The following is a 19,394-nucleotide window of genomic DNA, read 5'->3' as shown; positions in this document are numbered from 1 at the left end:
CTCATGTCAGCCTTGATCATTCAATTACAATATAGGGTTTGACAATCTGTTCCCTGGAGCTGCAATTTTCTTTAATTAGGATATTTTTTAAACAGTTCAAATGAAACTCTTCCATTAAAATTTCAGGTGTAAAAAAGAATTAATTTCTTGATAGGATAAGGAGAAAGGGGGTGCTTAAATGAGAAGTAATACTGAAACAAAAATTATCATTTATGTAATACTCAATTTATACAAAACTGGACAAAAACACCACTTATAAAATCCAGTCAGACTATATATATATGTATATAGAGAAAGAGAAAGTGAGAGACAGCATCTTTCCTGCAATGGTGACACAAAAAAATTACCCAAAACTCCAGTTGAAGAACAATTAATATAAGAGATACCAGAAAATGGCTTATCAAAGCAAATGCTTATGATATTATACAAAACGAGTAAAATTATCATAAACCAGACATTTCATTTCTGCCCAGGATCTAGAGTCAGAGCTAAGCAAAGCTTTTTTTCTCCAAATTATTTCACATTCACATAATAATTCTGCTCTATTTGTAATAGCATTCATGTGTATTAGATGACAATGCGTGCACAAATGTAGGAATGTATCATTACAATAAGCTTTTGGGTTTGGGAATATTATTCTACAATCATTTTCTTTGAGATAATGTGTTTGAAAGACCCTTCAAAATAATAACGATCTTCATAAATATGCTATTTCAGTATTATTGCGTATTGCTCACATGAAATTTGGTTATAAAATAAAGGAATGCTTCAATTTTAGGTCTAATAGTAATGTCCATGGAATAAATCTCATCAAACACTATTACGATCCCAAAGGTACGCCAATATTTTTAGCAAGTTGAAGCTTTATTCATTTATATAATCTGAATATAAAACCTCCTTCCATTTCCAGACTGGAGCTCAAGTACCATCACATGTATCTATTTTAAAGGTTCTGATGTTTTGGGACTGAGGTAAGAATTTAAGCTATTAAACATATGAATGAGTATAACGACAACTTTAGAGAATGTGCAGGGAGCAAGAAAGACTCAAGAATAGAAAAGAGACTGCTTATTTAAAGAATCAAATCAATTTAACCAGCAATTCCGACATACAAACAAAACTACATACAAAATAACTTAGGGGTAAGCAGAATGCATTAAATCTTCTGGTCTAACCGGAAGATGCTTTCTCCATAAAAATTTTTTTTAGTAAAAAAACTACAGAATAAAGAGAGAAATAATGTAGTATACAGAATTTTAATACATGTATCTTGACTTCAGTGGCGGCTCCACTAACTGAATCTACACGTCATCAAACCTCACAGAACTAGACACACCGTACAAATGTCAACTTTCTGCTTTTGACCTACAAATACATAAAGTGTACCCACTGGTGGGAAGTGGGCGAAGAGTACCTGTGATTTCTCTGTACTATCTCTGCAACTTCCTGTGACTCTAAAATTATTCCAAAATTAAGTTTTTAAAAATACTGACACAATAGTAGGGAACGTACCTTAGAACATTGCTTGTGATTCTGACACCAAACCAGGGAACCATTGTTCTGCAAAAATAAAAGATATATTGATGCATTAAATAACTTTCTAAACGAAAACTACATATACATGTGCGTGTGAATATAATTTTTAAATACTTGCATTAACAAAAGACCAATTTCACCATCCTGATATGTTTCTCTTCCTAAGATAGAAAATATGTTTCTAATGTAAATCCTATTTTGTCCTTGACTTCATGACATAAATACACATAAAATAATAAACGTCTCTAGCTGTCGAAAAGGAAGCATGTCTGAGCCATCTCTCCCGGTGTGTGAGCACTGAAGTACAGGCCAGCAGGAAAAGGAACACTACATGCTTCTTCCGTAGTAACCAGTTTTGGTAAATTTACAAGCTGGGCAGCCTGCAGGCTTTTTGATCTCAATCAATTCACAGTAATAAGAGTTTAGCTTGGAAGTCAGATCCCATGGCAAAAGCCTTTTCTTTCCCTTTTACTGGACATGTGACTATGGACAAGAGACTATCTCTGTGCCTCAGTTTATCCATCTGTAAAGCAAAACGACAAAATCTCATGCATGAGGGCACTGGGATGACTAAAGGAAACAATATCCATAAACCACTCAGCATGGCTTGGCATTCACTCTATGCACAACCAACGTTAGGACTATGATAGATTATCCTTAGCATTCAAATTTCTGCTTGAAACTTCTCCTTCGAAAGACTAAAACTTAGGTCACGGTTTTTCCTTTGGTTGCGATATTTTATGTCAGATTGTGCTAGGCTGGGGTAGAAACCATCATCCAATAATTAAGAAGCTACAGCCTCCAGTTCTCTGAAGTTCAAGGATGAGATATGAAATAAAGCAGCTCATTTCCTACGTTTGAACTTCTAAACTGTTGGTTTTAAGAACATCGGTATGGAGAGAATAGTATTATGTTTGCAGTTGAGAGGAAAGAAAACTGAACTAACATATCTTTTTAAAAATATTTTATAACAAGTTTACTGATACATAATTCACATACATAAAAATCACTCATTTAAAGTGTACAATCCAATGGTTTTTAGTACATTCACAGGGCTGTGCAGCCATCACCACTAATTTTTGAACATTTTCATCAGCCCAGAGAGAAACCTGTGCCCACTAGAAGCTACTCCCCGTTTCTCCTCCCCCGAGGCCCAGGCAACCACTAATCTAATTTCTTTCTCCATAGATTCACCTGTTCTGGACACGCCATATAAACGGGATCACACGATATGTGGTCTTCTGTGTCTAGCTTCTTCCATTTCATGTTTTACATTATACCTAAATGGTGCAGGATTTTTGCTTCATCTATATTGTCACAAAGATCAGTATTTCACTTTTTTGTTGTCAAATTCCATTGTACGTATATACCACATTTTGCTCTTCCACTCCCAATAATATATATTAATATATCCTATTCCCAAAAATATATCTTGATAATATAGGATTCCCAAAACCACTGAATAATTCCCAACTGTATAGAATTAGAAATTTTCCTCTTCTATTTGGACGTCATTGGGCTAAAAGACCTCAGTCCCATGGTAAAGCTTTAACTATTAAATCTGTGATATGGTCCTAACTCTCCTTTGCAGCCTTTACTCCCCAAAATTGCTACACATACGTACAATTTTAGCTAATCTGGTATCAACCTACTCATCCCCCTTGTGAGCCCCATGCTTCCTCAGGGGGCCCTCATCTCTATCTACATATCAATGTTCGTTGGCCAGACAAGCGAGGACTGAAGCTGGGAAAGTATATGAATAGCCTGGGATGAGGTTAAGTATGATTTTTGGCAGGGTTGACATCAGAGAAATAATTAGATTGAGTACGAGTCAAAGCTGGACCAATAGTGGACATGGTTAATTACTGGAAACGAGGTGTTAAGACAAAGGGTGCAAGAGAGAGGGCATTGTGTGTGCCCTCATAAAAGGAGCCCTTGGCTTGGTGACAAACTAAAAGTTCACCCGGGGTCAGGCAGACTGAGGTGCAGTCATAAACAGGGTGACAACTGCAAAAAGCAGGGGCCAGACACTGAGAAGCACACTATGGAAAAGCTGAGAGCAGGGTCCAGGGCAGCTTTGGAGAACTCCTAAGTGAGAGCCACCCTCACCAAGTTGCCCAGGAAGGGGCTTTCCCACCTGCCCTGGGCAGGGTTGGCTCCTGCAGGGACTCCCAAGGACCACATCTGTCAGAGCACACCCTGGCCTCAACTCGAGTGCTCCAGGCTCATTACCCAAGGATGGAAAGTGGTGAAGTACCTTCTAAAGAGACTCAGGGCTGAAGTGAATGGACTCTGATCTTGCGGACTGGGTCAAGGCCAGTTCTGGGAGATCTTTTTCACCAGGGTCATGGTCTGAGGACCTTCAGCCTCCTTGAGTCATGTCAGAGGGTGGGAACCTTGTGGTAGGAACCTTGACATGGGCCCAGCTCCCACCTCCTTCCCTTCCAGATCTTTCTTTTCCCAGACAGTTGGGCAGGACCTCTGGAGGAGATAAGGGGACCCTTAACTGCCGCTGCATTTGCTCTACTGCTCTTGAGAGATGTATCGTACTCTCTCCTGCCGTGGTATATATTTTCTTTTATCCACCTCTTAGCTCCACAGCTAGAGTGAGGTCCAGGAGACAGGGCTTCCTGTTTCCTCTTTGCTTGAGTGTCTCACACTAGCAGCTGGACCAGCTCCCAGCACTCACAAAGATGGCATCCGTCAAAGGCCATGCGAGGGTGACTGGGGCCAAAAAAGTAGGCACGGCAACTGCTGCCTGCCCCAGATTAGTGGTTGACAAAAACATCACTAATGGGGTAATGTGCCTTTCACACAATTATCATCGATAAATATTATCATTATTATACTCTTGACCACATCTACGTGGCAGGCACTTGCTTTGGTGTTTGGCATATTCGCCCCACAGAGTCATCTCGGATGACGACACGAGCTGCATTTGCCCATTTTTACACTTCAGAAACTGAGAGTCATAGAAGCCAAATAAACATCCACAGTCAAGAAGCCAGTGGTAAACTTAACTGCGAACATCACAAGGAGTAATGCTGTGGTTAGACCCAGGGTGATACTGGCAGTGGGTTCTAAGGCATCTCCAGATTTAAAGTCTTGGAAAGAAAGGTAAGGATCGGTCGGGACGGTCCTGCACATCATTACATTCAGGAAGCAGCAGAACAGATGGGTGGGTTAGAGCAGAGAATAGGAGAGGAGATTGGGTAAAAAGGTAGAAAGATTACAGTGGATTTGGACATTTTGCCGGAAATAAATTTTTTATTTAATAAATGTCAGAGGCTTAAAAAAATGGAGAGTTAGAGCTGTGACAACTTCTGTCCATGGCATACCTGATTAGCTTCCTTCTGTTCTCTCTGACTTTAGGTAAAATGGCCAATCCTCAACAACAAAAACACCAAGAACCCAGCAAGGATTGCTTTCAGCTGCTCAGCAAATGCAAACGCTCCTGCCCCGCCCATGATGAAACTCAACACTCGTCTAATTGGCTCCCAGTTTGATCCCACAGCTCCCACAGTCATCAAACTGAGAAGAAAGCCAACAGCACAGAGCCTATCTGCTGCTTACATTTTATTGGGAATTAATATCAATGTGCTTCTTCAACCAACGCACCTACATTTTAAGCAAAATTTTCCACTAATCAAAGCTCTGTCAGAAAGAAATATTTGGGGCAATAGCAAGCAAGCCTGAAAGATTATTATGTTAACGATTTTTTTTATTCCTGAAGATAGTATGTCATCGGATGCTTGGGAAGATTAAAAAGATAATCCACGTAAAGTATTTAGCAAAATGTTTGGCACAGAGTCAGATGTCAGAAAAAAAGGCCATTGTTAATATTGACGCTATTTTGTTGTTTGTCATCATTATTGTTTTCAGGAGCCGGGGAGTAATCCTGGATTTACAATCTCTCAGCTCTTATATATACGTAGTGCTCATCCTCCATCCTACACTAACCAGTGCGAGCTTATTAGCGAGGCTCAGACGGGGGAGACCACCACATTTTCTTCCCTGGGAGGGAGCAGTCTTCCACCTTGTGCCAATATGGTGAGTGGGCGATGGTCTGATTTTTGCTTTAATTTCCTTTGGCCATTTGTATTTCCTTGACTGCGAATTGTCTGTGCATTTTACCACTTCTATTTGGATTGTTTACTTTTTTCTTATCAATTGTAGCAGCTATTAATACCAATTAGATTTAATAATCATTTTTCTGTAACAGGTATTATAAAAATTTTCCAGTGCATCATTTGTCTTCTGAATTTATTCATGGAGTTTTCTCCATGCAGAAATTTTCTACATACACACACACACACACACACACACACACATACACACATTTATGTTTCATCCAAAATGTGTCTCTATTTCCTTTTCGAGTTTTGGATTTCCTGTTTTTCTTAAAACCATTCCCCCCACGTCAAGGTTCTGCAGCTGCTCTGTGCTTCTGCCTTTATCAGTCGGAGTTTGCCATACTATTTGTCTCTACAAAGAACTTCTAAGAACCCTGTCTAATGGCACCAAGGATGTCGGTAAAGCCCCGATTAACTCCGGCCACTGTGTTGAGGCCAGGTGTGCACGTGCCCTGCACCATCCACCTCTGTTGCTCACCTGGAATGCTCTTTGAGCAGAAGAGCAATGGAAAATAAAAGAATCCAGTATATTTCAACATCCTGCCCTGGGGGGAAGTTCTTAGTCAGATTACAATAGGCTTCACCAGTTAAGTCACTTGACAACAAAAATAAAATACAGTACTTGCAATAAAGTCTTGTTCTGGCTTAAAGCCAGCAAAATAGAGTCACAGCACATTAGGCAAGAAAGACGTTTACCTCTAGAAGCATCATTGTAACCTCGAGGTAGGATCAGACAGCGGGACTTTTGTAATTATATAAAGATTACATCCTGTATTTTATTGGTTTAACTAGATCAAACATGAATGCTAGTGAATCCGACTTTCAAAGAGTTTATATAAGTTCAATCAACTGTGCCCAGACATTATTTCAATGACATTTTCAAAGTCTCTCCATTTCCAGCCTTTTGATTTTTCTCTTAAAGAAAAATAATTCTTCAAAAGCTTCAAGTAAAGAAAACACTTCATTCACTCAAAGACAACCCACAAGGGAAGGATAAAGATAAATGAAAACTAGTTATCTAGATACAACCATTTGAAAAAAAGGACAATTAAAACAGATCCTGCATACTTTTCTTTAACATAACCAGGTGTAAGTGTGGAACAGACTAATCAGTGTGCAGTTTCAGAAAGACAACACCGGACTATTGTCCCACAGCAGGACAGAACAGTGTGAACTGAAACCATCCCGGAAAACCCGAGAGACCTCACCTTTCCAATCAACTTCTGAACTGCAAATAACTGGCCGTGACTCAACTGATGATTGTGTTTTCATGTTAAATATAAGTTTTTAAAAATGAAGGCATGGATTAACATTTAGGAATTCATTTGAACCCAAAATATGTTCCTATTATTTTGGAACCATGGAGTAACATAACTGCTTTCATTTATTATTATAAAGATGTTCATTCCTATCGTCAATATACTTGAAAGTTTCTCACGTATTCAACAGCAGCTAAAAGAGTTTAAAAGAATAAAATTGACATGGGGCATTTCCATGGCTTGAAATATTTTTTAAAATGAATCTCTGCTAGTGATCATCTCAACAGTATACTTCATGCAAAATATTTCTCAGGAACTTTCAATGCATATTGAAAGAAGCTAATCTGAAAAGGCTACATACTGTGTGATTCCAACTCTATGACATTTTGGAAAAGGCAAAACGAGGAAGACATTAAAAAGATCAGTGGTTGCTGGGGCAGGGGTGAGGGGATGAATAGATGGAGCACAGAGGATTTTTAGAGCAGTGAAAATACTCTGGACCATACAGTAATGATGGATACCTGCGACTATACATTTGTCCAAACCATAGAATGGGCACCACCAACAGCAAACTCTAATGTAAACTACGGACTCTGAGTGATAATGACCTGTCAATGTAGGGTCATCAACTGTAACAAATGTACCCCCTGGTGGGGGGTGTTGATAGTGAGGGAGGCTGTGCATGTGCCGGAGCAGAGGGTAATGGGAACTCTGTACTTTCTACTCAGTTCTGCTGTGAACCCAAAACTGCTCTGAAAAATAAAGGCTACTTAAAAGGGAGAAAAGCTATGTGTATATATTTGTTATGCACAAGTAAGATTTACTTCAAATGTTACGAATCATCTTCAGTAAATGGTCTTTTCATTAACCACACTTAAAAAAAATTTCTCTGGATACCACAAATATCTCACTTTTAACTGAATTCTACAGGAAAACAATATTTGAGTATACAAATATACCTCTCTCCAGATTCCTGCCCTTCCCTCTCCCACCCCCCTGGAAAGCATGCGCTGGCCACACGGCCTTTGGTTCACTCCTTCACACCTGGCACCTTGCTTTCCAACGAGAACTTTTGCAAGTGCTGTCCTTCCACCCAGAACTTGTCCCTTCACCAAGTCTACTGCCATGCATCTTTCAAGTCACTGCAAATGCCACTTCTTCCAGAAAGCCTTCCCTGACACCCAAGCTCTGACTATCACAGGTCCCCTTGTTGCACAAGCTCTTGCAGGTCCCTGCACTTCTCTTCCATCCACTCTATCAGGGTCGACAAGCATAAATGTATTTGTTGCTTCTCCTTAATGATCATCTGCCCTCAGCCTGTGACCTCCCTGAAGACAGAGTCTGTCTACATCTCTCACTCACCACTGGCTCTCTCATGGCCTTAACAAATATTATCGATGGAAGAAATAAGTGAATGGAATAGGGGGTCATACACAGGAATTTAAACTTTAATCAATAGGCCAGGAGGAGCTGAAAAGAATGAGATAAATAGACTGAGCTGAAGAAGTTTTTCACGAACTCTGGGCGGAGCTTCTGGGAAATAGGTTCCTTATTTTCTTTCCTGTAGAGTAAATGTCCAGAAGATTTGGCATGACAATATTGAAAACTGAACAGAAACTTGCATTCACAATCAAACACATATCATTTAAGAAATAATCACACTAATCATCTTTTTATAGATGTATATAATTAAAATCATCTAAAGAAAATTTATAGAACAAGTGCTAAACTATACCATATAGGAAAACATTATATTTTATTAATATTTTACTATGAATTTTGACAGGGAATATTCTACTGAATTGTAAATGTGAGAGAGCATTAGATAAGGACAGAATTTTTACTACTTACTGTCCCTATTAGAATGGTGGGACCCACCACAGAGTCTGAATTATTGGCTTCTCTTAGGACAGCTCAAGCAATAGTCTTCCAACTTTAATCTCCTCTAAAAAGATATGCTAATCTTTAATTCATTCTTGCCACAGCTATGATTTCAGATATGTATTCTCCAAACCATATTTGGTACTAAAATTTATATTTTCAGGAGAAAACTCTGGTAAATTGTGCCCTCTCCACAAAATCACATAAAACCCAGGAAGATTTCAAGATGAATAAGTGACGTGCTGAAATAAATCCAACCTTAAGTAGGTTAAGAGGGAGCATTAAAGGTAATCACTAAAATTTAGTAAATGACTCGTATTACAAAGTAGGAGAAGCATGAGAAATAGAGCACTTCCTATAAATCAAACAACTAAAGCATTGTTCACGGCAAACCCAAAAAATAAAGAAACGTCTATATAAATGCCCTTCTCCTCGCAGCTCCTCCTTCATGCCAAGGACAAGAAGGAGTGTAGAGGAATGCCAACTGTAAAGGCAGGCATGCTCAGACATCACACTGAGGTTTTTACTTCGCTTGTAAATTGCATGTAGATTCTCCCAATTCCAGGAACCTCCCACCAATCGCCATATCTACTTGTCTAGAAAGTAAACAAAGCTTACAGAATACAACGAGGAGTCTAGCAGGGCAGAAGTACTGAGTTCATTGTGTAGGAATGCCCACTCACCTCAAAGCGCTCCAAGAGTTGTCTCCAAGGTGGGCAACTTTAGTCGGCCACGCCTACTTCTGTTTCCAGCCCTTACTTTGAAGCCTTCATGGCTTGAGCTTTAATTGTTTGTTTGTTTTTGAGGAATGTTGGGAAAGACAAGATGGGGAAGAGGAGAAAAGAAGGAGCAGTGAAAGAAATAGGGAAGAAAGATAGAAAGGGCCCAAAAAGTCTGCGGTAAACGGCATATTGGGTCTCTGGGCACAAACATGAGATTGAAAGAGTCCTTTAAAGTTTAATATAAAAGCACATTCTGCTTTTGTCATCAAGAGGCAAAGGCAAAGCATCTGCACTATTTAAGATTATTTGAGCTCAACCATACAAAAGCCATTGGCATGAGGACTGCCGTCTGCTGCCAGTGGGCTGCACCTCAGCAGTCCCTTTGCTGGATGTCTAAAAGCAGAGGTGGCATTTTCTGACACTAGGATGCTTAATAATCTAGCTGCAGCTCAGTCTTCGTGGCAACCACCATTCCTGTCCAACCTGGGATATGGGGTCCCCACGAACATTCAAGGATCCCGGCTCCACCTGCAATCCACGGTATCTAGAGACAAAGCACAGAAAGAGCAAGTGGTGGAAACGAGGCGGGCGGGGAGTCTGGAAACAAGATGAATGACCATGACCCGCTTCTTTGGACCTAGAACATGTCCTTCCAACAACCCTAGGCAAAATCATGAGATACCATACCTCACTGAGATACACAATCTGATTGTCTCTGAAGTCAGGGTGCATCTTATCCCAACTGTGATGAATGTGACACAATCATTGTTGGCCAGGTAGGAGCTGTGACATGGTGATCAACATTTCACACGTGAACTTAGTCATAGCTGTGCACGCTATCACCATTTACACTGAGTTGTGCACATCATTGATTCTACACATGTGGGTTTAACGACCATTCAAAATGTGACTAAAATAGTTAGACAAAGATTTGGCATTGAAAGGAAAAATTATCATGTGCACAGAAACACACAGAATAAAGACGTATGGTAACCATTCATTGGAGGAAAGTCTGAGCTTTCATATTTTCTTACAACTAATAATACTTTATAGGATTTAAGCAAGGAATATGCCACAAGTAGATGACTCTGTACTACACATTATCACTGACATATGAACAAAAGGAGCCACAATCTCACGCAAAAATACAAGAGAACCAGAAGAAATCACCTGGACCAGATGAAAAATATTACAAAGCAACAAGATACTAGAGCGAATGAAGGATGCTTCAGGAAAGACCATCATTGAGACATGTATCACCATTTTATTCTCATTTAAAAAAAAATTCTTAGGGTTACAAAAAAATGGATGTGCTACCCATAGCTTCTTAGAGTCGTTGAAATCTCTTATACAAATGTATGTTGGCTCTCCACAAATCTCGTTGCTTCTCAATACTGACACATCTTGATAGTTACTCTTTCGGGGGCTGCCCCTGCTTTCCCTAATCTGCATTCAAAAAATGATGAGTGAATGACTTGTTAAACTTACAAATATTCTCTAGAAATATTTTCTGTGACTTTAAGGAGCAGAATATCATCAGTAGATACACAGAGATCTGCCCACACCACAAACACGCAAGGTAAACCCAGTTTCAATTTCAATGATCTCTACATGGAATGTGCACATAGAATTTCTACTGACATGAAGTTGGGGTGGACGGTGCTTCTTGTGCCCTTTACTTTTCTATAGGAAATCAAAACTGAGGTAATTTTCCAAAAGAAGTGAGTTAATGGGAAGGGAATTTAAAGAGAGAAGTGGACATTTAGATTAGTTGCTGAAGGAAGATGAGAGCGGACTAGGACTATACTGGGAGGACTGGGGCTAGAACAGACATTTACCGGAGGCACAGAACTACGGATTTATAGTAACACCACTCCACATGGTTGTGTGATTTTCTTTGCCAGTACCCAGCACTGAATGGACACCCAAGTAGGCAGCTATTAGAGCCTGATGGATTTAGAGTTAGGATTTTGCAGCTAGAGAGTAGCCAAAGGGCAAGAAAATGAAGGTACTGACCAAAAAAAAGATTAAAATGATGCCTCATGGGCTCTAGACAGGACTCAGCAGGAAAGTAAAGGGGAGGGTCAATGGAGCAGTGCTGCCAAATGTCCTGTCAAAGAAGCGCCCGGGGGAGCTACCGGACAGGAGGCTCTCGGGCGAATGCAGAGCCAGCCCCGACCCTAGACTGTCGCTCAGCAGGTGCCCCAGTGCTTCCTGCCACGGGCCACACGTGGTAAACTCCCGGCCAACAGACGGTCCAAACTTGGAGGGCTAATGGAAGAAGTCTTGCGAAAGATACAGAGCAGTTGCACAAAGTAAATCAAAGCGCTAACTTGGTAGGTGTTTGTGCTCAGAGTAGAACAGCGAGTTTCAAAACGTAGGGTAGAAGAATTCTGATGGATGACAGGCCCAAGGCTGTCAATGGTTGGGACTGGATCAACCCCAAAGAACTTTGTTAGCAAAATAAAACAGTCATCGTCTGGTTTTACATATAGCCACGTACAACCCAGATGTCTCCCCCCCCACACAATGGAAATGAACATTCCTCCTGAGAGTGAGAGCAGATGCTTCACAGCTAAACTCCCCCTTCCCCACCTGGAAATTGTACTTGGTTGAAGAGAGGGATCTAGTCTGAGGCCGCGCTCCTTTAGGGCAAAGCCCAGATCCAATGCACGGCTGAGGCTGGAGTGCAAAGGACCAACCTCCTTGTCCCATTCAGGATAACTTCCAAGGTATCCTCACCTCCAGAGTGTGCTGTGGGATCCGCCAAGGCTGTGGCTGCAACTGCATGGCAGCCCAACTCCTCCTCCTGCCTCACGGTACATCCTTCACTCCGTACCTCAGGGGTTGATGCTGAGGACACTACCCAGTAAGGTTCTGAGCTCAGATCTCGAAATCTTGGAATATGCTCCATGAAAAACACAACCTGTGAAAACCATTCACCTCCCATGTGCATCTAGGATGAGGGAATGAGTTTTCTCCAACTGAGAGGCTTTTGGAAAAAGCCAAGTTTCAATAAAGGAAAGTAGATACGAGGCGTATTTCTTGAAAAAGACAAGGCTGTTGAAGAAACTAACCAAGTGGTAGCAGAGTGGACTCCTGCATGGCAGTGTAGCCCTTCCGGTGCGGAAGATGAAGGTGGGATCACAGGAGCAGCTGTGAGCTGACAGACGCTTTCACCCAAGAACAGAGAGCTCCTCATTTCAAGTCCCAACAAGCTCTTTCTTCACGGACCAAGCTAGTTCAGGATGCATTGCAACTTCACTTCAAGTTGATACATTTGCGCCCCAACTCAGAGAATTGTATTCTCCAGAGGATATTCACCAAAGAAGAACGTCTTGTTGTTTGACTATGTTTCAACTTGTTATTGGTGGCTATTTTTCATCTGTGCTTTTAAAGCAGCTTTAGTGTGAGGCTGTGTACCAAACAATTGCAAGAAAAAATAGAAATATTTTTTAAAAATCATGTCAGCACCATTCCAAAGTTCCTCTGAAGAATTAAAATTATTATCAAAGCAGAAAAAAATGCAAGAACAACTGAGAAAAACAGTTTAAAAACATGACTTTACACAGCTCCTAATTACATCCTTTACTGTAATTCTCCGGAAAGACTATGGCGTGCTGCAAATTTGCAACTCGCTAAAGTATACTTTAAGTAACATTTAATGACTAGCAAAGTTCAGGAGTCTTCTTAGATCTTTCTTCCCTTAATTGTTGTTGCTGTTGTGTTTTTATTGTAGGATGTTTTAAACATGAACAAAACAAAATCAATCAGGAGGAATTTTAGCAAAAACTAAAGCTATGTAGCCAGCGACAAAAATGATGACTCCATCAGATCTCTTAGCTACATCAGGGTTCCATCTTGGCCTTCCTGGGAAGGGCAGTGTACAAAAGCTGCTCTTATTTATAAGCAATTGAAAAGCATTTTATTATTATAACAAAACTTAATTGAGGGCTCTTGGAATTCTGACTTCTCCACAGTGAATCATGAGCCATGAAGGATTCCAGAATTCTCTCAGACCTTCTGCTACGTTTCTATCAGTCCCCTTCTGTGCAAAGCAGGCATCTGTGGGCATTTCTGTCAATCCCTCTCTGTGAAAGTATAAGATCTATTCGAATAGGGCCATGCCTGTTCACTACATACAACCAGGACAAGAAAAGGGACCCAAAATGTGATTCCAAACACCCACTCACAATGTTTGTAAATTGCAGAATTCTGACTCAGATGATCCCATATAATTACAAATCAGAAAAGACCTCTGAGGCTCATTTAATCCATCTTCTTGCTGAAAACAAGACAAACGTAACCCGTTAATGACATGTAATTGTCTTACAATACAAGGAATTTTCCAAGGGAACGAGGTTACAGTGTCCCAGTAACATGTTACTGTGTCTCATTCAGTTTTCCATCCCTGAATTCCTACCAAAACCTCTCAAAATCATTAAAGAGCAAACGGGTGAGGAGTTAATTTTCAGACTTCCTGCCAGCTAATATTCTATTCTCTAATTAACTCAATCTTCTAATAACTCTCTCAAAACATGTACAATGCCTAAGAAAAAGGTCAAAACCAGACGAGAAACAGAGACAACACAGGGTCCATCCTGTCTGAGTATTAAGAAGGAAGATCACATCGACATTATCCAATTCCATAATACTTAAACAACCCACATCTTGCAAGTGATTGTGAAATGGGGAACTTTTTGAAAAATGCTCACCAACGTCTGAGGAGAAGGGGAAAGAGAAGGACGGGGTTGCGATGGAGGATGTAAGCATCCGATGATGGCACTAAACCTCAAAATTACCGCGCCGAGGACTGTCTGGCCACATCAGGCTACTTACTCTTGTGGATTTGAATAACATGTGAAAGCCATCAGCAATACTGACAACACCAGATTCTGAGGAAAATTCTAGATCATGAGAATTGCAAAAGTTAATAGAGATTCTAGTCCAATGTTCTCCCTTTGTAGATGAAGACACTGAGCCCGGGAAGTATAAAAATGTGCAATACATTGTTGACTCAAACAAAAAGAATATTTTAATAGAAAGCGCACCTAACTTGAAGTCAAAAGACCTTATTTCACATTCAAGGTCACCTATCCATCATAAATCGTGAGCTCTAGGGAAAATTACTTTCTTTTTTTCTAAAATGAGAACAACAGTGCTTTTATAAGATCACCACACAGATGTCTATGAAGACCACCTGTGACTATCTAAAGTCAAGGCTGTAACCTAGCTGGCAAGATGCAAAGTCCACCAATATGAATGCTGCGCACACAGTGACTGTCAGTAATTTACAAGAAGATCTCAGAGAGCTCTGGAGTCCCACATGGCCCACGTGATACTGCGAAGTCAGAATTCTAAGAGCCCTCAGTAAGTTTTGATATAATAATAAACAAAATGGTTTTCAACTGCTAATGAATAAGACCAGTCTTATGAATTTCTACGTTATTTGGTTGTTTCAAGTCTTTCCAACGGCACACTCTGCACGTAAAGTATAAAATCAGTACAGCACTTTAATACAGTGCCGCACTGAGTTAAATTCATAACTCACACCCCCCTTTTGGGGAACATGAAAATCCAATAGCATTTACTATTTCTTTCGGGTTCCTGGACCCAATTCTAACATATATGGCAGGAGGGGGCTTCCTTACACACCACTGACTAGAGATTTTCAAACATTGAGGTATATAGGGTAACTATTCGGGTTCAAAACTGATTCACCTTGAACTAAAAAGCCTGACTTATGGCCTACAAAACATACATTGTACATCTCCTTATCCATTAAAGAACACAGTGTCTCAAGCTAAGAATGCAGACTTCCCCTCCTATGCGCTGTTGGTAATGCCCGGATTAATCCCTTTGCGGACATCAGGATCATGGTGACCTGCTAATTTGCAACTTTGAAACTTTGGAAATGTATCCTGGGTATGTTTAACCTATGTTCTTTGTTCTAAAAAGATGTAAGACTGTACTGAAAACCATGCTTCTCTGGAACATTAAGGCCTTCCGGGTTATAATGCTCACTCCAGATCAAGTAAAACTCACCTCACTTCTCTTATCTATAGAGAGGTTATTGCTTATTTTGCCTAGACATCATTGAGCAGTTCTCAGACACCAGCAGGGTGTTGGAGAACTCAACTCAATTCTGATACCATCTACCCACCCCCCAGCCCGAGATCGCTCCAGATCCCACAGGTTAAGAGTTCAGCTCAGTGCCACAAGACTGCCCCCCATTCTTCAGAAGCAGGTCACAAACCCAGGCTGTTATCCGTGCTTCTGACCAACTGGCTATAGATTGGAGGTTCCAACAACCCCCACCAAGGACTTCAGATGTCAGTCACAAGTCTAGGTTGTTTCCTGTACTTATGACCAACCGGGCTATAAATCAGAGGTTCCCACCACACCCTCCTTGGGTTTGATTAATTTGCTAGAGTGGCTCACAGAACTCAGAGAAACATTTGACTTAGGAGATCACCAGTTTATTATAAAAGGATATAACTCAGGAAGAGCCAGACGGAAGAGATGCAGAGGGCAAGGCACGGGGAAAAGTGCGGAGCTTCCGTGCCTCTCCAGGAGCACCACTCTTCCCGAGTCTCCACGTGTGCACCAAGGGGAAGCTCTCCGAACCCCGTCCTCGGGGATTTTATGGAGGCTTCATTACACGGGCTTGATGGATTAACTCACTGGCCACTGGCAACTGATTCAACCTCCAGCCCCTCTTCCCTCCCTGGAGGTCTGGGGATGGGGGTGGGTTTGAAAGTTCCAATCCTCTAATCACAGGGTTGGTTCCCCTGGCAACGAACCCCCATCATTAGATGACCTAGGGGCTTTCTCAAAGTCACCTCATTAACATAACAAAAGACACCTTTATTACTTTTATTACAGGAAATTCCAAGGGTTTTAGGAGCTATGAGCCAAGAACCAGTGAAGGAAAACCAAATATATATGAGAAATATATTTTGGCCATCGGAATGACCAAATATATATTTCTTACAAATCATATCACACTATTTTTAATATTATTTAAAATTCAAAATGAAATATAGTGGCTATAAGTTTCTTAGGCCTCTGTCAGAGCACAGTGTCTCATTACCACCCATCTGTCTTTCCATTTTGCTGACTATGACTTGTCCCCCGTCTGTCTTTACATAAAGTACTTAAATCGTAAAGCATATGGCTGCATCATAGGGGACAATTGTTAACCATAATGTAAAGTGTTTCGGATCAAGTCCAGTTTTTGGTGAAAACAGATTGCTTAAATAAGCATGGAAGAACCACAGTCACAAGATGGTTTGGCCAAGCACAGAATCTGTCCTCCCCCAGGTGTAATCTATCTGTTCTTACAGCGTTCTTTCCACCCTGTGTCCAGACCCTCAACTTTACGTTCCTCACCTTCATTTCACAGCCAGACCTGGACTACTAATGACCTTTCCTCTCCAAGATTTCTGCTAAAGAGTCTTCATCCTAGAACCAGATTCCCTGAACACATATGGTCAGAAGAAGCATTAATGGGCCATAACCCACGTTTTACAAGAGATGGCGGCCAATAGCAATCCCAACCCTCTCCTTTGTCAAATGAGTATACTGAAACTGAGCATCCTCAATGACGTTCCTGCCCAGGAAGCCACTACTGACTCCTATTTAATAAGCTAAACCTTAATAAATTTTATGTAACATTGAATGAAGGAAGGCTGGTCAGAAGAAGAATGTTAGAGCCAGGAGGCAGAGAACAGAAAGTTTCAATGCTAGAAAACATATCAAGCAAAGAAACACACTAGAGAGAAACCCTAAAGCATAAATAACTATCGCAGTGGTTCTCAAAGTGGAGTCCTGGAACCAGACACATCCCTGAAAGCTCATTAGACATGCAACTTCTCTAGCCTCACTCCAGACCTGCAGAATCAAAAACTCGGGGCGGGGTGCAAAGGGCTGTGTTTTAACAAGTCTGCCAGATGATTCTTATTCGGCTAAAGCTGGGGAACCTTGCTGGAAAGGGAGGAGGACAATGCGACTTACATTGTAAGCGTATGCGTGTGCACGTATAATTTCCAACCAAGTCAAGTCTATTTCTGCTTCTGAACCTGCAAGGCTGACACTTGGAGCAAGGACTGCTCGAGGTGATGACGTCCTGCTCAGTCTAGGCCAAACTGGTCTCCACTCTGTCTCGGCCTCACCTCCATCTACAGTGATCTTGAGCGTCTTTCTACTGGCATCTTCATAAAGAGCAACTCCGGGAAGATGTTATTTATTGCTCGGGATGACAGCGAGGAAAAAAAGCAAAGTGGGCTTTACAGGCACTCTCACATCACCCTATTATTTTTCAGAATAGATGCTTGACAGCTGCGAAGCTTGACGGGCGTGATCTGTTGTTCATAACAAGCTATTCCCACAAGGCGCGTTACCGCCTGGTTGCTGGCACGTTGACCAGCAGAGGTTAAGGATAATTTTAAGTTATCAAACTAATTACTCACAAGCATTAACAGTAGCCAGAGAGAACATAGCTCCAGATAACATGAACTGGAATCTACTGCCGTTATCACTATACCCATTTAAAAAATTTCTACTTGAAAAAACATGCAAAGCCCCATAAATGCAAACTGTTATTTCCGTCTGCACTCCTACAGAATATTTTAGCAACATGTTTTGCAACGCACTCAACAAATCTTAGAAACACCTATTTTAATGCTAAAGCGAAATCTACCACCTTGACATAAACACATAACTGGGAGATCCAGGATTTAGTTTAGTTGAGTTTCATTTGTAGTGAGGAAAATCTAAGCAGGAAAAAATAATTACTAGAATACATGTTTTTCTCCTTCTAATTGACTTTACTAAGTTGGATTTTTGTCACATTGCCTTCTCATGATATATGCTTTTCCATTGTGCTAATTTATGTGTTAGTCATTAGAGAGCACAGAATAATTAATCAAACTAAAATAGAGCACCTCGCAGTCTACTGCACCCTGACTTATACGATATTCTAGCCCATTCATCATGATTCTGGGTTATTTTAATATGAACTTCAAAAGATAGCATGTTTTAATGAGAGATCACTTGAGAAAACATGATGAATTAAATGTGATGGACGAGAAAGAGCAATAACCAAGACTTCACTTGGCAAAAGAATCAATTCCAAGAAAAATGTGCTATCTGCAGAATTATAAGCACCCAGCATCTGGGAAGTCGTTTTCATAACGAATAGATGACCTAGAATGCAATGGCCTTTTCTCATTACACAATACCTATCCAGGATTTCCAATTTCAATTTAAAATTCTACTTAAGAATTTCTATTCCCATATGGGAATAGAAAATCTTTAAGTGACAAAAGCATATAAGAGATCTGAATTTCATTCTCTATAGAACTAAGCACTTTCAAAGAAACTTCAAAGGGTAAATTTTTTAAATTAAAAAATTAATTTTTTTAAACTCATCTTTGAAAAAAAAAGATTTTATTTTTTTACAGCAGTTTTAGGTTCACTGCAAAATTAAAAGAAAGGCACAGAGATTTCCCATACACCCCTCTACCCCCACCCAAGCACAGCTTCCCCCATTATCAACATCCCCCACCAGACTGGTACATTTGTTCCAGTCGATGAACCTCCACTGCACATCACCACCACCCGGAGCCCACGGTTTACATTCCGGTTCACTCTCATCGTACGTTCTATGGGTTTGGACAAATGTATAATGACATGTGCCCACCACTGTAATAATACAGACCAGCTTCACAGCCCTAAAACATCCTCTGTGCCGTGCCCATTCATCCCTCCCTCCCCCAATCCCTGGCAACCACTGATCTTTTTACTGTCTCCTGAGTTTTGCCTTTTCCAGAATGTCAGAGTGGGGATCATACAGTATGTAG

At 40.7% G+C, this 19,394-nt stretch overlaps 1 protein-coding gene across 1 annotated transcript in view; it reads right to left on the bottom strand.

Moving 5' to 3' along the window:
* Positions 1-19,394, bottom strand: part of ANOS1 (anosmin 1) — a 179,382-nt gene that overhangs the window by 145,071 nt on the left and 14,917 nt on the right. Inside the window, exon 2 of the mRNA XM_046673995.1 lies at positions 1,513-1,560. Within this exon, the coding sequence (XP_046529951.1) occupies positions 1,513-1,560 (48 nt within the window). The remainder of the gene's footprint in view (positions 1-1,512; positions 1,561-19,394) is intronic.

The sequence above is a fragment of the Equus quagga genome, chromosome 10, assembly GCF_021613505.1.
Source record: "Equus quagga isolate Etosha38 chromosome 10, UCLA_HA_Equagga_1.0, whole genome shotgun sequence".
In the NCBI taxonomy this organism is placed as follows: Eukaryota; Metazoa; Chordata; class Mammalia; order Perissodactyla; family Equidae; genus Equus; species Equus quagga.
The sequence above is the reverse complement of the archived record's forward strand: the minus strand, read 5'-3'. Positions and strand labels throughout refer to the sequence as shown.